Source organism: Capricornis sumatraensis, chromosome 7 (genome assembly GCF_032405125.1).
Source record: "Capricornis sumatraensis isolate serow.1 chromosome 7, serow.2, whole genome shotgun sequence".
NCBI classification, from domain to species: Eukaryota; Metazoa; Chordata; class Mammalia; order Artiodactyla; family Bovidae; genus Capricornis; species Capricornis sumatraensis.
Window position 1 is genome coordinate 22,225,094 of NC_091075.1, and position 20,491 is coordinate 22,245,584.

Sequence of the window (20,491 nt, forward strand, 5' to 3'; positions counted from 1 at the left end):
GAGCATGGTTCTTTTATAGATTGTATGTGTGTATAAATATATATTTAGAATCTTGATGTGTGTAGGATACATACATCTAGTAGTGTATAACTAAGTTTGGTATTTCATAGAGGTATATTTGGTATTAGAGTTTACCCCAAGTAGCTCTTAGACCTTGATTTTTCCATATCATGAAGTGAACTTTATAACTGAGCATGTGATGAATGTAGCCAGCTTTATATTAAGAGTATTTATCCTTTGTTTTATTTTGTTATGTGTCATTTGTTTTTGCCACAGAATTTTAAGTTGTGTGCGGGCAGGGATTTTGTGTGTCTTGCACATCAGGGTGTTCCCACTGCAGCTCTTAGCTCAGTGAAAGAATAGACAGATATGTAGGTGAGCCAAAAAGCAGGCTTTTAGGATTGTAAGTTCAAATCCCGTTTTAGCAGAAATTTAGCCAGTATCACTTTTCTGTTTTGCATATTGTGCTTTTCTGTTAAGATTATTTAATCAGAGATTTTAGTGACTTAAACCTCTAAAAGGACACTGGCTTAAAGTCAGAAGACCTGTTTTTGAATCCCAGTCTCTCCATGTGTTAGCTATCTGATCTTAGTTTCCTCCTCTATAAAACGTAAATGGTAGTGAATGAGATAAAGTGGAAGGCCTCTAATATTCAAAGGTTAGGTGATTCTGACTCTTAACAAGGATGTGGTAGTACTGTTTATTAGTAACAGATTATAAACTATGGTGACCATAGGTTGTATAGGAAATACATCATTTTACAGAAATACATTTGGCACAATAATTATAAAAATAATAAGCAAGTAGAGAAAGCTATACGTTTACATGCTGTAATATTATTTCTTTAGGAGAAGCTGTATTTAATTTACTAAGAATACATTCACAAGATTTTTGAACAAGAACATCTTGTTCTGGCATATACTAAAAATGTGACTTATCTTCCTGAGAAATTAAAGCAAGTTTTGTCTGTATCTAGAGTGTAATATTGTGAGCACAGTTATTGGCTCACAGATGCAGCTTGAATTCCTGGAGTAAATATTCTTACATTGGAATGATTTTGTAGGTCACAGAGAATTTAATGACTAACTTAATATATATATACTATTTAGTATATATATGAGAGGTAATTGAAAAAAATAGACTTTAAAATTAGTAGCATTCTGTGAACAGTAGGGTATCTCTATAAAGCATATAAAATCTAGTGTCCTTCCAGTCAGTGAAATTTAATTCCTTCCTCATCACTATAATGTAAATGTACATGTCTTAATTTAGCTTAAATGTTGTGAGGTTTCTCAATGTATTCAAGTATTGAACTGTGTACTGAGTACCTTAAGAAGCCATATAGTTTTGACAAATAGGATCTAAATAAAGTGGTTTTGCCATCTTAGGATATAAAGATTTCCTCTCTTTATTTACAATAACTTTGAGAGGGTTTTACAATTAACAAAAGTCAAAGAAGTTGATGGAAAAATGAAGAGTTTTTAATTCCATGTTTACTAAATGTTTGTAAATCATCTAGATATTCATCACAAATAGTGACAGGCACTTAATAGCCATTTATTTCTAAAAGTCCAAGTTTTATTTTAGGGAAGATATGGAATATACCAATACTTAAAACTGTTCATGCAATGCTGCATTTATATGACTAACAATGTGCATTACATTTCTTCTGCACAGTTATTCCTTCATAGAAATGTTTTATTAATAAATACTAAGACCAGATATTTTTCTAAAATATAAGAAAAGTTCACATAGTGGCTTTGTGACTCTTTCACATGATTTAAGCACCCATGGTAACTTTGTATTGAGGTGAGGTGAGGTGAAGCCGCTCAGTCATGTCCGACTCTTTATTACTAGAGTTTAAAAAATAATTTCTAAACTTTATTATGTATATAGCTTAAGGCATCTGTATTTAAAAATAAATACTAAATAAAGTGTATACATATACCTGTTTATTTGTTTAATAAAGAGAAACAGCCACAAAAATTTCCCCTTCATTCTTAGTAAAAAATGCCTATTTCAGAGAATTATCTACTATATAATAACATTTAATTTTAAAGACATAAAGAATAGAATTACATTAACATTCCTTTCCTTAAATGCAGTGATGTTACCAACAGGTCTGTCTTTTTAAACTTCTTGAAGACTTATACACATATGGGATTTTATTTCCCTTAGACCCAACAAAATAATGCCTGACTTCAAAATTACAATTACTTGATTTTAAATAATAGACTTAAAAAATGTATATATTGTATAATTAAACAAAAAAAAGCCTAAATAGCATATGAAATATAGGTCGTATTTTTTAAATACCAACAACATTGCTTTATAGTAATGCATATTTGCCACAATAGTGGGGGGACTGCAGAAGGTGGCTTCACTATAAGTCTTGCTCAGTTACTAACTGCAGCTGTGATTTCAGTGGTGTGGTTTCTTCTAAGGTCAGATAGGAAGCATCAGTCTTAGGACTACACAGGTAGACAGAACTTCTAGTCACTTATTTCAGCCATAAACCCAGATATGTGTTATTTATATAATTCTTCATTTCAGGGAGGAGTATTTAGGTCACAGCTAATTTAAACTTTATAAAAATTCCCCACTAGCTGTTGGTATATTCATGGTTGCCACAAGTTACAAGTTTGGATTTCCTTTTGCTTTACCCTAAGCAAACTGGAATTTACTTAGTTTCACTATTGAATACAAAGGACCCTTTAAAAGACAAAGTTGCTATACATCCAATCTTTTGGTACCCAACTCAAAACAAAGTTTTATGCAGAAACAACTTACAAATAGAACCTGATAAACCTTGTTTAAGAATTTTAGAAACAATATCATAAAATATAAATTTTTCTGTCATGTAATGTCTTCTCATGAATTTCTATGGATGTACATGTCCTGTGTGTGTTAAAAGTCAACAGCTCTCTGAAAAATGGCATTCTTCATTTTTTTGTATTCCTCAGTAATAGATGTAACAATATGTATTATTGAGATCAAATCTTTGAGAGTAATTTTAACTTTAAAATTGTAAAATTTAATATATTAACAAATTTTATGTGGACAATGAAAAGCTACCTTAGTTTGGTTTTTAAAAGAAACCACTTCGTCAAATTTAATGTTTTTTTCTATTCCAAAGAAACATCTTTAGTTCAACAAAATGTCTTGGGACAAAATATGCCTGAAATCTTAGAGGACAGTTCTGAGCTATTCCTAAATGAAAGTTCAGTGTCCCAGGACATTGTGTTACAGCAAATGCTATCCTCAATGCCTGCCTTGTCTAAGTACAAATCAGCAACTAAAAATATTTACATCTTGGCTCAGACCATGGAACATACATTCCTCATTCATCATCTACATGATTGAGTGATCCAAAAATTTTTTCTCATTAAAGTATCATTAGTGATCATGTAGGATAGTTTTTAAACAATTTCACTTTTCAACAATGTTTAAGCAAAAAATAAAAATAATAAATGTAGGTACTTCCTATTCTCTAAGCTAATCATGGAAGTTCCAATAGCCCTTGATTTTGAAAAATTTCTCAATACTTAAATATGGACCTAGAGGAAAATGGTCCTCATCAGTGTTGATTATTTTTACCACTATGTTCTTTGCTGATAGTAAATATATACCACGTAATGTTTAGGGGTATGGACCTCTATAACTAGATCTAGGTTTGAATTTCAGCCCTACCACTTACTAGCAATGTAACTTGGACTAAATAAATTACTTCATCTATTTAGGCCATAGTTTCCTCATAATGTTTTGAGTATCAAATAATTTATCACATATAAAGCATTTATAATAATGTCTGGCATTTGATATGCATTCAGTAAATGTTAGATATTACCATTATGTGATTCAGGGTTTTTTTAAATTCAAAACTTCCATTAAAGAGAGTCCACATCAGGCTTCTAGTTGACTATTAAGTAATTGATTTCTGTTCTTATGTCTTTTTTGTACACTCTCTGGTTCATGCATATATATGTATAATCTGTACCACATAGTACATATATATGTGTGTAAACCCTGTAATGTTATGGTGTATATGTGTGTGTAGGTATATACATGCATGCATGTTCAAAAGAGAAAAATACAAAAACAAAAACATTTAAGGCAAAATACATAATACAGAAAAATACAGTAAATTGAAAAACCTTTATCCTTAGATCCAGCCTTTCATGATGATAAAGAATACATTTACCCTTTCAGAAGATCACTTTTAAGGAGTTGATAGTTGGAGCTTTGGCTGTTTTGCCATTCTGTGTGTTTAGTGTTTCCTTCAACATGCATTCCTTATAGTACATTTTGAAATAATCTTGCTTGGAAGCATAGTCTTCCTTAAAATCTGAAATGGTGTCAGTTCTTATATTAATAGTTTGGAGGTTTCTTGATTTCTAGGCCAACATTTTGTAATGGCAGTTTTATGAGGTAGTCAATCAACAAACAACTTGCCAGAAAATGAAAGTCAAAGGCTTATTTTCTTAAGCATAAGTCATCTTCCCAAGGTAGTTAGCTGGAACATAGCCTTTCTGTCCTTGAACTTCAGCTAACCACCACTCTTTATTACCACTTAGGTCACAAAATCTAAGTATATGGACTCTTTGGTATTCCTGAAGGCTAAGTTCATGGTCACTCCGTGCTTGAAAGGCATGAACTGCATAGAAAATCTAGACAAAGAAGCAAATGATATTATTAGAAGCAGAACCTAAAAATTTAGACAAACATAATAAAGATTTCCAAGATTTGCAATTTTCCTAAAGTTACATTTTCCCAACTCCTTTGTTGGATTTATTTTGCCAAAGTATGGTCCAAGATGAAAACAATTAAATTTCCATTCTTATTGTTCTGTTGGAAGGAGTCTAAATTATTCATTCTTGAAGGCAATTTGGCACTTTTTATTAAATCTTTTTAATGTTAGCTTTTTTTGATTCAGTAATAGCTCAAAGAGTCTCTTCTACAGAAATAGAAACACTGGAAGAGATTATTGCATAATAATGTTAATGTAATACCCACTTACAAGGTGAAAAGTGGGAGGGAGGTGGAATAACATTAAAGGTTCAGTAAACAATAGTTAAATTCTAGATGCTTACACTAAGGAAATTTGTGGTCATAAAAATACTGTTTTCTGAGACAACACAGGAAAATGTTTATGATAAAATACTCAGTCAAAAAGAAACCAGATGTACGATATAAGTCTAATACTGTTAGATGGTTTTCTTTGAATAGTATAATTATTAGAATTAGAACCTAAAATTTTACACAAACATAATAAAGATTTCCAAGATTTAGAAGTATTACTAAATTTTTCTTGTTTTTGTTTTATTTTATAAACTTTTATAATGACTGTATTAAATTTATATTTTAAATTGAGTGACCAGAATTTTTATTTAATCTTAAAAGAAAACTTGATAATTATTAGATGCATAAGAAGCCTCTAAGTAAGTGTTTAGTCCCTCTTCCACTAAGACTGTTAATAAAAATGTTTAGTTGTGTTATAAAATTAAGCAGTCAGCTAACAATATTTATTCATTCACTTATTTAATTAAAATTTACTATGCATCTATTAGTTGCCAGATATTATATCATCAGAGCACTTATAACCTCACTAGGGGAAACAAATGCCAGAAAAAAATGGGGGTACATGCAAAAACAACAAAGCAAAACAAAAAAAACACACCATGCAAATGCAGGTGATAAATACACACACACACACATATATATGTGTGTATATATATATATATATATGTGTGTGTGTGTGTGTGTGTGTGTGTGCATATAAATATAAGCTAATTTATGAGCTGGTTTTGGAAGAAGTAACCTTTTATAGGACACAAAGTTAATAAAGAGGGTAGATAGTTCCTATTCAAAGGTACAGAGATGAATAGACAGAAACAGTACATGGGAAAGGCAGGCAGATTTGCTTTCTCAAAACTGAGGGTCAGGATTAAAAGGAAATGAGAAATAAAATAAATCCATTGAGCAGGAGGCTGGGTTGTGGAGCGGGGACTACAGTTGATCCTTGGGCAATACCCAACTGAGTGGATCCACTTACACACTTTTTTTCAGTAAATATATTGAAAAAAAATGGGGAGATTTGTGACTATTTGAAAAAACTCACAGATGAACCACATAGTTAAGAAATATTGAAAAAATTAAAAATGTCATGAATGCATAAAATACTAAATTACTAAAGCATAAGATGAGTGATATTTAACAAAAATTAATAATGTTAGTTTTCTTACTGTTTTATAACTTTGCTTTCAAAGAATTATATTACCATTCAGTATGCCTCTCATAACTGAAGAGACTGCATATCAGCCTGTCATCACAGGTAAGTGATTTTTTTTAAAAGTGTAACATTTCCAGTTTGTATTGGTGGGCCAAAAAATTTGTTTGGGTTTGTTTGGATTTTTCAGAAAAACCCAAACAAACTTTTTGGCCCACCCAATACTATGACTATGACTGTAATACTGTATGCCAAAAAAATTTTATGATTTAGTCATTAGTGAATAGGTTAGACTGCTGCTGCTGCTGCTGCTGCTAAGTCGCTTCAGTCGTATCCAACTCTGTGCGACCCCATAGGCAGCAGCCCACCAGGCTCCGCCGTCCCTGGGATTCTCCAGGCAAGAACACTGGAGTGGGTTGCCATTTCCTTCTCCAAGGCATGAAAGTGAAAAGTGAAAGGGAAGTCACTCAGTCGTGTCCGACTCTTTGCGACCCCATGGACCGCAGCCTACCAGGCTCCTCTGTCCATGGGATTTTCCAGGCAAGAGTACTGGAGTGGGGTGCCATTGCATTCTCTGAGGTTAGGCTACTGTGAAGCAATCATGCTGATTATATTAGGCTACCATAAAACAATCTGAGTGCTGCTTTGTTTTCAGTGCATAAATTGTTATACCTGTAAATATGATTTTCTTTTTTATATAATTTTTTCATTTCTGTGTCTAGCATTAGTAATGCAAGTAAAACTACATTTGCTTTATATTATATAATGTTGATGTATTAAGAAGTGATTCATTTTGTAAACAAATGACATAAACTTACATATCGGTAAATACAGTAAAGTATTTTAAATGTATTCTTTTCCTTATGATTTTCTTAATAACATTTTTTCAGTTTTATTGTATGTATATATATAAAATACATAAACATAAAATATATGTTAATCAAGTATTTATATCATCCTTAAGGCTTCTAGTCAAAGTAGACTATTAGGAGTGAATCAAAATTTTTTGTGGATTTTCAGCTGCCCAGGGGTCAGCTCCCTCACCCCAGAGTTCTTCAAGGGTCAGTGGTACAGATACAGCATAAGCTGTTCTTTAGAACTTGAACTATATAGCTTTTGATGGTATTCTGACACCACTGACATGTATCATTTCAATAGCTCTAGCATGAGCACCTCACGGAGAGGAGCCACATTTTAACTTTTCTCCATTGACCACATCAATGATATATAGTAGGAATTCAAATATATGTTGGTTTGTTTTGAAAGTAAGGCTGAAAGGCTTGGATGTCATACAAGAACACACAAGATATCTTGAGTCATACAAGATACATACAAGACAGATTGGTGGGTATGTATCATTTTGCAATTTAAAGAAGTAAGTTCAGTTCAGTTCAGTTCAGTCGCTCAGTCTTGTCCAACTCTGCGACCCCATGAATCGCAGCACGCCAGGCCTCCCTGTCCATCACCAACTCCCCGAGTTCACTCAGACTCACATCCATTGAGTCCGTGATGCCATCCAGCCATCTCATCCTCTGTCGTCCCCTTTTCCTCTTACCCCCAATCCCTCCCAGCATCAGAGTCTTTTCCAATAGGTCAACTCTTCGCATGAAGTGGCCAAAGTATTGGAGTTTCAGCTTTAGCATCATTCCTTCCAAAGAAATCCCAGGGCTGATCTCCTTCAGAATGGACTGGTTGGATCTCCTTGCAGTCCAAGGGACTCTCAAGAGTCATCTTCAACACCACAGTTCAAAAGCATCACTTCTTCGGCGCTCAGCCTTCTTCACAGTCCAACTTTCACATCCATACATGACCACAGGAAAAACCATAGCCTTGACTAGATGGACCTTGGTCAGCAAAATAATGTCTCTGCTTGTAAAGAGAAAACCAAAAGGGAGATGCCATAGATTCTTGAGCAATGGAATGGTAACAATCATTTCAGTTCAGTCACTCAGTTATGTCCAACTCTTTGTGACCCCATCGACTGCAGCATATCAGGCTTCACTGTCCATCACCAACTCCCGAACCTAATCAAACTCAAGCCCATCGCATCAGTGATGCCATCCAACCATCTCATCTGTCATCCCCTTCTCCTCCCTCCTTCAATCTTTCCCAGCATCAGGGTCTTTTCCAAGGAGTCCGTTCTTCACATCAGGTGGCCAAAGTACTGGAGTTTCACCTTCAGCATCAGTCCTTCCTATGAATATTTAGGACTGATTTCCTAAAGGGTTGACTGGTTGGCTCTCCTTGCAGTCCAAGGGACTCTGAAGAGTCTTCTCCAACACCACAGTTCAAAAGCATCAATTCTTCAGTGTTCAGCTTTCTTTATAGTCCAACTCTCACTTTGACGAGACAGACTTTTGTTGGTAAAGTAATGTCTCTGCTTTTTAATATGCTGTCTAGATTGGCCATAGCTTTTCTTCCAAGGAGCAAGCAACTTTTAATTTCATGGCTGCAATCACCATCTGCAGTGATTTTGGAGCTCAAAAAGTCTCTCAATGTTTCCTTTGTTTCCCCATCTATTTGCCATGAAGTGATGGGACTGGATGCCATGATTTACTTTTCTGAATGTTGAGGTTGAAGCCAACTTTTTCACTCTCCTCTTTCACTTTCACCAAGAGGCTCTTTAGTTCTTCACTTTCTGCCCTAAGGGTGGTATCATCTGCATATCTGAGGTTATTGATATTTCTCCTGGCAATCTTGATTCGAACTTATGCTTCATCCAGCCCAGCATTTCACATGATGTACTCTGCATATAAGTTAAATAAGCAGGGTGACAATATACAGCCTTGATGTACTCCTTTCCCTATTTGGAACCAGTCTGTTGTTCCATGTCCAGTTCTGTTGCTTCTTGACCTGCATACAGATTTCTCAGGAGGCAGGTAGGGTGGTCTGGTATTCCCATCTCAGGTGAGAGATGCTAGCAATAATGACCACCTTTTATAGCTCTCACAACAGTTTACATGTCAAATTTGCTATATCCTTAACAACCCTGTGAGATGAAACTTGGAGAAGCAACATGGTCCTAATCATAGAGCTAGTTGGTATTACTTGGACTGTACCTTCCAACTCCAAATCGTGTGCTTCATTCATTTCTCATAGTACTTTAGGAACCAAACTTGTTCTAGCAAGGATGTGCAGAGTGTATTTTTGTAGAAAGGGACTGGAATCTCTAATATACTGCTGCTGCTGTTTTTGTTGTTTAGAAAGTAAAGGCATTGAATATATACATAAGAACAGAGTGGAAGATATGGTTTGCAAAAGCTTTCAGGAATATGATCGATTATAATACAGCTTCTGAAATAATCTTTAAGAGCCCACATTAGTAGTTGCTAGTCATCTTTTGCAATTTTTATACATATTATGGGGCTTCCTAGGTTGCGCTACTGGTTAAGAACCTGTCTGCCAATGCAGGTAGATATGAGACACGAGTTCGACCCCTGGGTTGGGAAGATCCCCTGGAGGAGGGCATGGTAACTCACTCCAGTATCTTTGCCTGGAGAATCCTATGGACAGAGGAACCTGGCAGGCTGTAGTCCATAGAGTCACACAGAGTCGGACACGACTGAAGCAACTTAGCATGCATACATAATACACATACTTTATCAGTGCAGCTATAGATTTTTTATCAAGTCAGGTTACCTACTAATAATATGATTCCTAAATATTTGTGGTGGTCTTTCAATTTGGGACATATACTCTCAAGGGGAATATAAAATCTACCTAGCAAAGCTTATATTTTAAACATTCAATATAAACACTCCTAAAATTGTAAAGTTAAATTACAAAATTATATACTTTGAATACTTTAGATGATCATAGTCCAAAGTTACCTTAGGATGATAATTTTTCAATTTTTAGATATGTTTGTACCTCCATTTAATATAAGATAAATATTCAAAATGGAAGTAAATCTGCTTTTAAAGAGACAGTAGTTGATAACATTAGACTACAAGTTAGAAATTTTCAGTTTGTTATGGATTTAAGAGCTAAAGGTTTTCTCTCTTTTTAAAAAATGTTTTCATTGTTCCAAGCCATATCATTCAACTTTCAATGTTACTATGTTTTGATCCAGACACATTTATTGCAGTTTTGGAAATTTAAGCCATAAGCATCTGATCCTGTCCTTGGCATTCAATAAAATATATTTTATTAATTACTTCTTTGCAATATATAAAGCTCTGGTTCATTTTATGTACAATATTCTGTGACTACAATCCAGTTCTCCACAACATTTCCTTTTTTAATAACACCCTGTATTATTGTATTATTGACTCATACCCAATTTATTACTTACTGTTTACAACCACCAGCTCCTTCCTTGCGGTGCCACTGCCAATTCAGCATTTCCTTATTCTATAATTGTGCATTTAATTATTCCTCCTTTAGTGCGCCACATTACCTATCTTCACTGAATCTCATTTTACTGATTTCATCCCAGCTCTCTAATTGGCAACAACTAAAATCATATTTTAATCTTCCTTTCCAAAACTAAAAATCTGCAAAGTGAGCATTTACAATATTATATCATATTAGTACAGGAAGCCAAGATAGTCATATTGTGTGAAAAATGCTCATTCTCTTTCATCCATAAAAGCAAGCCTTCATGCTCTTTAGTTAACAAATATGAATTGTTATCATGCAAGTAATTTTTGTAAAAGAAAAAAGTTTCAAATAAAGGTAAGCACAGAAAAATTTACCCAATTTCTGTGAATACCTTGTTCTTTTATCCTTTCTTCCTTGTCCTCTTTGTTTCTTTCTACCTAGCTACCTAAAGTGGTATTAAGTATGTAATTATAATACACATAATTTTTGCAACCTGCTTTTTCACTTCAAAATATATTTTAAAATCTTTTCATGTCAATAAATAGCTCTCTAAAGCATCATTTTAATGACTAGATACATTATGTTACAGCCTGCTAACTTTTGAAGCACTTTCTAAATGATTACATGCTAGACATATAGCATTATTATAAGCAGTTGAAAAACGTTAAGAGAGGGGATCAGATAGTGAATCTAGAATTATTACAAAACAACCAACTTTTTAGAAGTCAAAAATCATGTTCTCAGTATTGTTCACATGGAAAAAGAAAAGAGCACTGATTCTCAGACATTACTTCCCTCTAAAACTGGATTTTAGCCATTATTAAATGTGGTTTTCTTTGAGAAGTACCAAAGATTGTGCCAGCAAGAAAATGGAAGCCTTGGTCTTACGGAAACAAGGAACTAAATTCTGCCATCATCACGAGCTTGGAAGAGAACCTTGAATTTTGGAAAGAAGCACAGCCAAGCAAATGTCTAGACTGCAGCACTATGAGATTCCAAGCAAAGCACCCAGCTAAGCTGTGGTCTGGACTTTTGACCAAGAAAATGATGAGATAATAAATTTATGTTGTTTTAAGCTACTTAGTTTGTGATAATTTGTTATGCAGCACAGAAAACTAATACAGACCATGTCATTATTATTTAAAGGAAGAAATCTGAAATTTGAGTTGGGTTATTTCAAGTCAAAGGAAGGGTATAGGGGATCCTATGTGTTCACAGATCCAAGCTGCCTTTTCTAGTTCAGTTGTACCAGTAATAATATTTGTATTTATATCCATGACACCATAGTCTATTTGGAATTGGTTTGAAACTCAGAGGAAAAGGAGAACAAACGGCAGTTTGGAAAGATATCATTAATATACTTTGTTTTGAGCAAAAGAAAATTCTTATTTTTCCCCTCAGTAATGGAAACTTCTAATGGACCTAATTCCCATGATGCATATTGACAGGATTACTCAAAGCAATTAATTACTCTGCAGTAGCAGCAGCTAGTAGGCACTAGATGCAGTTTTAAACTACAAAATCCATGCTGAGCCTAAATGAGGCACTTAATCTAAAAGTTCCTGTAAAGCCAAGTAAAAACTAGGAACTCAACATCAAACCAGCTTTAGGGGGTCTTCACAAATTTCATCCTCCAATGTCTGTCCTTCCAGGTTATTGAGGTAAGGCAAAGTCAGCCAGGACATTTAATCAAGTATATGGATTTCACTTAAATTAAAAGTTCATTAATCAGTTGGTATTGTAACATTATATAGTCTTATTAAAACTCTGAATAAGCTAAGAGAGTGAATAAGTGAAAAAAGAGTTTTGACACTTCAAGACAGGAAAGTGGTAAAAACACACAGGAATGTAGAGATGATCTTAGAATCAGCCATGGCTGGGAGAAAATACTTGCAAATTACATATCTGATAAAGAACTGTATCCAGAATATATAAAGAATTCTTAAAACTGGATAATAAGAACAGAAGTGAACCCAATTTTTTAAATGGGCAAATACCCAAAAAGACATTTCATCAAAAAAAAAAAAAAAAAAAAAAACAGGAATGGTCAATAAGAACATGAAAGATATTCAACAGCATTAGTCATTAGGGAAATGTAAATCAAAACTACAATGAGATACCACTTCACTTCCATTAAGATGGCTGTGATAAAAAAATAGGCAGTAAGGCAAGAATATGAAGCAACTGCAGTTCACAATCCTTATAGATTGTTGTTGGATACATAAAATGGTGCAATCACTTTGAAAAACAGCTTGGCAGTTTTCTAAAAATTTAATGGTACCAATGAGCAATTCCACTCAAGAAAAATGAAACTCACACAAAGACTTGCACAAAAATGTTCATAGCAGGATTATTCATAATAGAAACTATCCCAGATGTCCATCATTTGGTGAATGGATAAACAAAATAAGCTCTATTCGAAGAATAAAATACTATTAGGCAATAAAAAGCAACAAACTACATATCCATACTACAACATGGGTGAATCTCAAAAAACATTATGCTAAGTGAAAGAAGCTGTCTGTAAAACACCACATACTGTGTAATTTCATTAATACAAAAAATACAAAGAAGGCAAATCTATGGAGGAAAAAAGTAGATTAAAGATTTCTTGGGGCTAAAAGTGGGAAAGAAGAAGGGCTACAAATGAGTGCAAAGAATCTTTTAGGGTAAAGCAAATGTTCTAAAGTTGGATTCAGGTAACTGTTAATATACTAAAAGTCAGTGAATTGTATATTTAAATTGCACAAATTTTATGATATGTAAGTAAGTGCTTAATAAAATCATTTTTAAAGTTTCAAACATGAATTGGACAGCATTCGTGTATTGTTGAAAGAAACTGAATAGATAAAATATTTTTGAAGAGCAGTATGGCACTGTGTATCAAGACTTTATATCTCCTTTGATGCTCCAGTACTTTTAGGAACTTGCCTTACAGATAAACTCATTTAAGTGTATAAAAATAGATGAATAAGCATCTTGCCTGAAATATTGTTTGAAATTTTAAAAAACCTCAAAATATTCTGAATGTCTATTATTATGGTAATAGTTACATAAACTGTGATATATCTGAATAATGAAGTACTATAAAGAATTTGTTAAGGAAGAAGGTAGATATTTAAGTATGGTTGTCTCTAAGATGTATTGTTAAGTGAAAAAAACTTATGTACAACGTATATGTTCTCACTCATGTAAGTATAAATATACTCATATAAATACAGTATTTGAAAAGATATACCTCCATATTATCTCTGCAAAGTAGGACTGAGGAGAGAATAAAGACCTTTACTTTTAATTTACATATATTTTTCTACTATCTTAACTTTTCACAAATAACATGTATTAACCTTTTTTTTAAAGAAGTTAATATTAATAAAAAAGCCACTAAAGAAAAAAAAAACAAGTTTAAAAAAAGGAACCAGTTAACTGGTCACCACTGGGGATTAACAAATATATTGAAGCTTTCTGAGGTAGCAAAAGGAACCCTATATAGTAGTTAACTTACCATTTTGGGAAAGGATTATGCCAATAGACTTTGCACTGGTTAAATGGGGGAACCATAGCTTTTTAAAGTTTCAGTATATAGTATATGTCATTATGTGGTCGTGTTATGCTAGAGACTAAAAACAACTGATTCATAAATAGCTCACTTACACATTATCTCTAATCCTCACATCAACTTGGCCAAGTGGGAATTACTGTCTTCTTTTCCTCGGTAAAGCATCTGTCTACAATGACAGAGACCCGGGTTCGATCCCTGGGTTGGGAAGATCCCCTGGAGAAGGAAATGGCAATCCACTCCAGTACTATTGCCTGGAAAATCCCATGGACAGAGGAGCCTGGTAGGCTACAGTCCATGGGGCTGCAAAGAGTCAGACACGACTGAGTGACTTCACTTTTCCTCATTTGAGGAAACAAGCTCAGAGAGTTAAATCCCTTGAAAAAGGTACACAAAACGGAAGCTGACACTTCCAGAGTCTCACAGTAAGAGAGAACATGTTTCATGATTTGAACAGCCATGCATCTTCACACCAAGGTTCAAATTCTTACCTGTTCATCTGCCTCTTGAAAACTGTCAACGTCAGTACCATTTGTTTCAGACTTCCCACATGTTCCACTAAGAGATGAGCTGCTCCCACTTATGCTACCTTCTGGGGTGCCTGTGACACTGTCCCTGGCTGGCCGTGAAGACACAAAGAGGCTGATGTTATCAAAATCATCGTCGCAGAACCTGTTCTCAGCATCCACCTTCTGCACTCTTGCTGGATTGTAGGGTTTTAGAAAGGAGGAATACACATATCCTTTTATAACTGGGGAGGAAATAAAAAGAAGAAACAAGGTTATTTATATACTCTTTCCAAACGGTTGCACTTGGAGAAGCACACAGAGGCAGGCCCCTGGGAAGATCTCAAGTAGTAGAGAGGTGGAAGTTCTTTGCATCTTATGCAAAAAACTCACTTCCTGTGTCAACAAGCCACCTGCTGGTACTCCCCAGTGGATCTTTCTGTTCCACCACAGCCACCAACTCCCCTTCCAGAAGATTGATGTCATATTCTTGTGTAGCATTGCACTTGCGCTTAGCTTGGTAGAGTTCCTCTGTGCTGTATGTGGATAGAAGTTTGGAGCGGTGAGTGTCCGTCTGGCGTGGCACTTCTGGCTGGAAAGTTAGGAGAGATTTTCATTTAGACAGATGTATAATAAAATCCTCACAAATAAATACTGGTAAGTATTTATTCTCTGGAGGTTTTTTTAAATATGGAAGCCATACATTAATTTGGGATTATTTCAATGTTGAGGCATAGATCAGGCTATTATTGTGAAAGTATTTAGCTGACTTATGCAGTGAAAAATTCTCTAGTTAGCACATGAGGGCAGTGTTGTCGAGAAGAAAGAAAATTTGGTTGAGAATAAAAAGGCAGAGGTTCTAATCCTTCTTGGTTGTTGAACATTTTTAAATTTTTTGCCATATTGTAAGCACTTATGTATTAAGCACTTGATAAATAATATTTAATTAATTAAATGAATATGTGCATGTATTTTTCTGGGAAATAATATTAGTAAATTAGGCAGGAGTCAAGAGGCTTGGCCCCTGTCCCAGCTCTACTACTAAGTGACATTGAGAAAGCCACTTCATCTCTGCAGAATAGGATTCCTTATCTAGAAAAATGTAAGGTTTAAACTGTAATGATTTTGCTTTACAAAATTCTGTTCATTCACCTACCAGATATTTATACAGTGCCTACCTGCGTCAAGCACATTTAGGCACTTGTTCTGTATACATCTTGTACAAAACAGATAAAAACCTATGACCTTATGGAGTTCACAGTGCAGAGGGTAGAAATAAATGAGAAATTTCATGTGTAATAAGTAGGTAATTATAAGATATTAGAATGAAATAAGTTATATGAAAAATAACATACTATGAACAAGGAAAACAAGTGATAGTCGTCATTGTTACTGAATGCTACCAAACTCACCAGAGTCTGCACAGGCTTCTTCTTTTCAAAACTAAGTTTCCTCTCAATAAAGGTAGCATTGTTATCCTTTACAAAATTCAGGTTTTGAACCTCTTCTAGTACTCGATTCTGAATTTCAGAGATGCTTGAAGCCAACTGTGGTACCTAAAGGTAGAAATGATACATTTTTCTTGGGACAATTTAGGGAGACTCTAGTCACTATAGAAGAAGTCCAGTTGCACTGGTTTCACCATATTAAAAGGCCATGTTGAAAGATCCAGTGGGAGTGGGGAGGAAGGAGTGGGGTATCTATGCAACCCCAGCTCTTCCAGTCTCCAACTGCTTGAGTCTCTATCATCATCCAACCACCAACCTTAGACAGTGGCCTGAGAAAATCTTTGTGACACTTCAGCCCCAGTTATTATCTGACTGAGACATTGAGAGTGATTACCTGATCCCAGTGAACCCCAGAACTATGAGAGACCATAGTAATAAGTGACCATTGGTTGTTTCACACCACCGTGTTTGGTGGAAACTGTTATGCAGATATAGACAACTGGAACTGTTCTGAAGCAGTTGGATCCCAAGATTCTTTCTCCATCTCAGTGAATCTTGGTGACTTCCATACTTTAGCAGAAGATAAAAGTTTTCTTCTGTGCAAATGGTAAAATGAAAAGTCTCTAGACTTGGACACTAGGCACAAATGACAGTGGGGACCCAAGTTAGAAAGACGGTAATTAAGTAAGTGGATATAGACTGGATCCAGAGACCCTGCCAGCCAGGCTTCACAGTCAACCATTACCCTTTAGACAGAAAACTTAAAAGGACATCTCTGAAGATTCTGAACAACCCAAGAGGAAAGACCTGCTGAGGGCTATCACCAGGAGTTCTCAAATGAAATTGCAATCAGATTGCTCCACACACTAGTGGACACTCAGAAATCTCTCCTAAAGATATTAATACATTTGCTAACATATAAAATCACTCTGGCACTATTTGTAATAGAAAAAGATTGTAAATAACCCAAATATCTATCAATAGGGACAGATTAATATACACAAGAATACATGCTGTGTGATTTCATTTATATAAAATACAACCTGGGCCAAACAGTCTATGGTAATATAAGTCAGAAGAGTGGTTACCTTTGGAGCACTGTAATCTGGAAATTATAGTTCCCTAACAAGTTTAAAAATGGGGGAGGAATTAAAAAAATAGGGGATGGATCAGAGAAATGCAAATCAAAACCACAATGAGTTATCACTTCATATCCACTATGACAGTCATAATAATAAGACAAATTAAGGAAATTGGAACCTTCAGTCATTACTGTTGAGAATGTAGAATAGTGCAACCACTTCAGAAAACAGACTGGCAGTTCTTCAAAAGGTTAACATAGAGTTAGCTTATGATCCAGAAATTCCACTCTTAGATATGCACCCAAGAGAAATGGAAACATATCTATTAAGAACTTGAATGTTCATAGCAGCATTATTCATGATAGTCAAAAAGTAGAAATAACCCAATTGCTCACCAACTGATGAATGCATAAATATAATGTGATATACCCATAGAATGTAATATTTGGCAATAAAAAGAATTAAGTTGTAAAACACATTGCAACATGGACAAAACTTGAAAACATTATACTAAGTGAAAGAAGCCAGTCACAAAGAACCACATGTTGTAAATTTCTCTTTATACCAAATGTCCAGAATAAGCATATCTGTGGAGACAGAAAGGAGATTTGTGGTTGTCTGGGACTGGGGAGGCTAGGGAAAAAGTGGAGTCACTGCTAATGGCACAGTTTCTTTTGGGAGTGATGACCATTTTCTAAAATTGTGGTGATGGCTGCACAATTCTTGTGAATCTACAAAAATCATTGAATTGTTATATTTTAAACAGGTGGAGTGTATAGTATGTGAATTATATCTCAATAAAGTTGTTACCAAAAAATATTGTACAACTATGCAGTAGACCAGAGAAGGCAATGGCACCCTACTCCAGTACTCATGCCTGGAAAATCCCAATGCTGCAAGTAGCTGTTATAGTCCCATGGATGGAGGAGCCTGGTAAGCTGCAGTCCATGGGGTTGCTAAGGGTTGGACGCGACTGAGCTACTTCACTTTCACTTTTCACTTTCATGCATTGGAGAAGGAAATGGCAACCCACTCCAGTGTTCTTGCCTGCAGAATCCCAGGGACAGGGGAGCCTGGTGGGCTGCCGTCTATGGGGTCACACAGAGTCGAACACAACTGAAGTGACTTAGCAGTAGCAGTAGCAGCATGTAGTAGACATATAAAGATGTAAAAGAAATGATGAGGCTATGTACTGACATGGATGTTAAACACAAGTGGCAGAAGGGTACTATAGTTTGGGTGAGAAATAAAATACATATTTGCATTTATTATACTTTTAATGGCACAATAAAAATAAACTAATGTCAATGGGGGTGAGAGCAGGAGATGAGGTGGTTTGGAGTCAGAATGGGTGTGAGGCTGCTTATACATTTTTATATAGCTTTTTCTCTTGAGCCAAGTAAATATAGCACCTATTTATCCAACTTAATTCAGAGGATAAGTTAAAAATTATACAACATATTTTTCTCCAAATGTCCATTAAATATCTAACCAGCTGAAAGATAAGTAATATACTTGAAAGGACAGGTAACAAAGCTAATTTTTTTCAAGTTGATATTAGGCTGTAAATATGTTTCTTCTTCTTCAGAAAATGATTATAAAATTATACCCTAATGGAAAGTTAAGATATATAGGTATAGGTATATATTTTATGTATTAAAATATCTACATTTTATATATGCATGCATGCTCAGTCGCTTCGGTCCTGTCCGAGGCTTTGTGATCCCATGGACTGTAACCCGCCAGGCTCCTCTGACCATGGGATTTTCCCAACAAGAATACGGGCGTGGATTGATCTCCATTTCCTCGTCCAGGAGATCTTCTTGACCCAGGGGTGGAACCCACATCTGCACTGCAGGCGGCTTCTTGACTGCTGAGCCACCAAGAAGCCCTGTTTTAGATATATGCTCATATATATGCACATATTTCTCACACAGACACACATCAGGCTTCTATTCCTCAGAGAAAAACAAAAGCAAAACAAAGACTTTGACGGCTATCCTATTTCTGTCACTACACTGAGATGGCCTTATTTTTGGATCCATGTCTTAGTCATGGTTAACATTTAGAAACTGTTGAATAGGAAGATAATACAAAATATAAATTGATAAGCTTCAAGATCGCATCAGGCAGATGGAGCTACATTGGTTCTGCCAACAAAGGGAGCCAAGCTGAAGGATGTTCGGTGTTTGAAAAGGAATCTCCAAAAAGAACTCCGTGTGAGTAAGTCACAGTAAACCCGCACCAGGAAGCTTGCTTTCAGCTTCCTGTGGGGAAGAGGGATAAGGAGCAGAACACTCTCTGACTGGCTTCAGTTAAAACGGACACCACACACATGCACACTACACTCGAGCACGCTCTGAGTAGGCTGCTTTGCACGGCGTGGTTTCTGACAGATCCTGGAGCTATGCTTACCGGCACCGTGGCGTTGTGAACCCGCTGGGCCACAATCATCAGGTCCCTGAGCAGGGTGACGAAACTGCACAGACAGTTGAGGAGGATTTTCCGCGCGGCCAGATTGAACACCTGGAGCTCTTCCACCAGCTGGGCATTGAGGGCCTCATACTCCCTTTTGGCCAAGTCTGACTCATCCGCCGCCGCCCGCTGCAAGTAGCTGTTATAGTCCAGCAGTTTGTCATAGCGTTTCTGGATTAGCTTCTGAGGCCCTGGGAACAGGGACAGCAGGGCTGACAGGGGCGTCAGGACGAGCTTCTGTAAATGAGCTGCCTGCCAAAAGAGCAGAACAACGCCATCACGGAGAGGAACGCCCGATACCAAGCCCGGGGCTGTAATCAATGGCTCACTTCCTCCTTGCTGGAGCACAAAGGAAGGCAGGAAAGTACCTAGCCAAGTTTGAAGAGCAAGGGATCATGTTGTGTTTCTTTTTAACTTTTTTATTTTGTCTAGCTAAACCTGTGCAAGGACCTAAAATAGCAACTCTAGACTCTAAGGTTGGAACTGAAGAGTGAACAGGAAGAAGAATACGAAAGTTGAAACCTGCACACCCAAACTATGCTCCGGCCTTCCCTCCACAACCATTGGCTTTGTCAGTGGGGTCATCTCCCTCCACACTTTCCCCTTCCCCTTCTTTCTAAGCTCAGAGCCAAGAGGAGCTCCTCCCAAATATAGCATTGCAGGTAATCTCCACCTTGGACTACCAAACCTGCATTATTAATAATGCACATATCATTCGCTTCCTTTGCTAGCAATAAAAGGAGGACAGTTGGTCTTAGGAGAGGCTGTGTCCTGTTCCTCCCACACCTACACCCCCACCCCTTCCCTGTCTACCATGCTGGTTAATTTTGGTAGTGCAACATGGAAAAAGCAAGAGAGTTCCAGAAAAACAT

The 20,491-nt window shown here is 35.9% G+C and overlaps 1 protein-coding gene across 1 annotated transcript in view; it reads right to left on the minus strand.

The window, feature by feature from the left end:
• Window positions 1-4,481: 4,481 nt before the first annotated feature.
• LOC138082276 (rho guanine nucleotide exchange factor 38-like) overlaps window positions 4,482-20,491 on the minus strand; it is a 32,194-nt gene continuing 16,184 nt past the window's right edge. Inside the window, exons 4-8 of the mRNA XM_068975567.1 lie at window positions 19,560-19,958; window positions 16,027-16,170; window positions 15,008-15,206; window positions 14,600-14,859; window positions 4,482-4,667 (exon numbers count right to left, since the gene is read on the minus strand). Of these exons, the coding sequence (XP_068831668.1) occupies window positions 4,482-4,667; window positions 14,600-14,859; window positions 15,008-15,206; window positions 16,027-16,170; window positions 19,560-19,958 (1,188 nt within the window). The remainder of the gene's footprint in view (window positions 4,668-14,599; window positions 14,860-15,007; window positions 15,207-16,026; window positions 16,171-19,559; window positions 19,959-20,491) is intronic.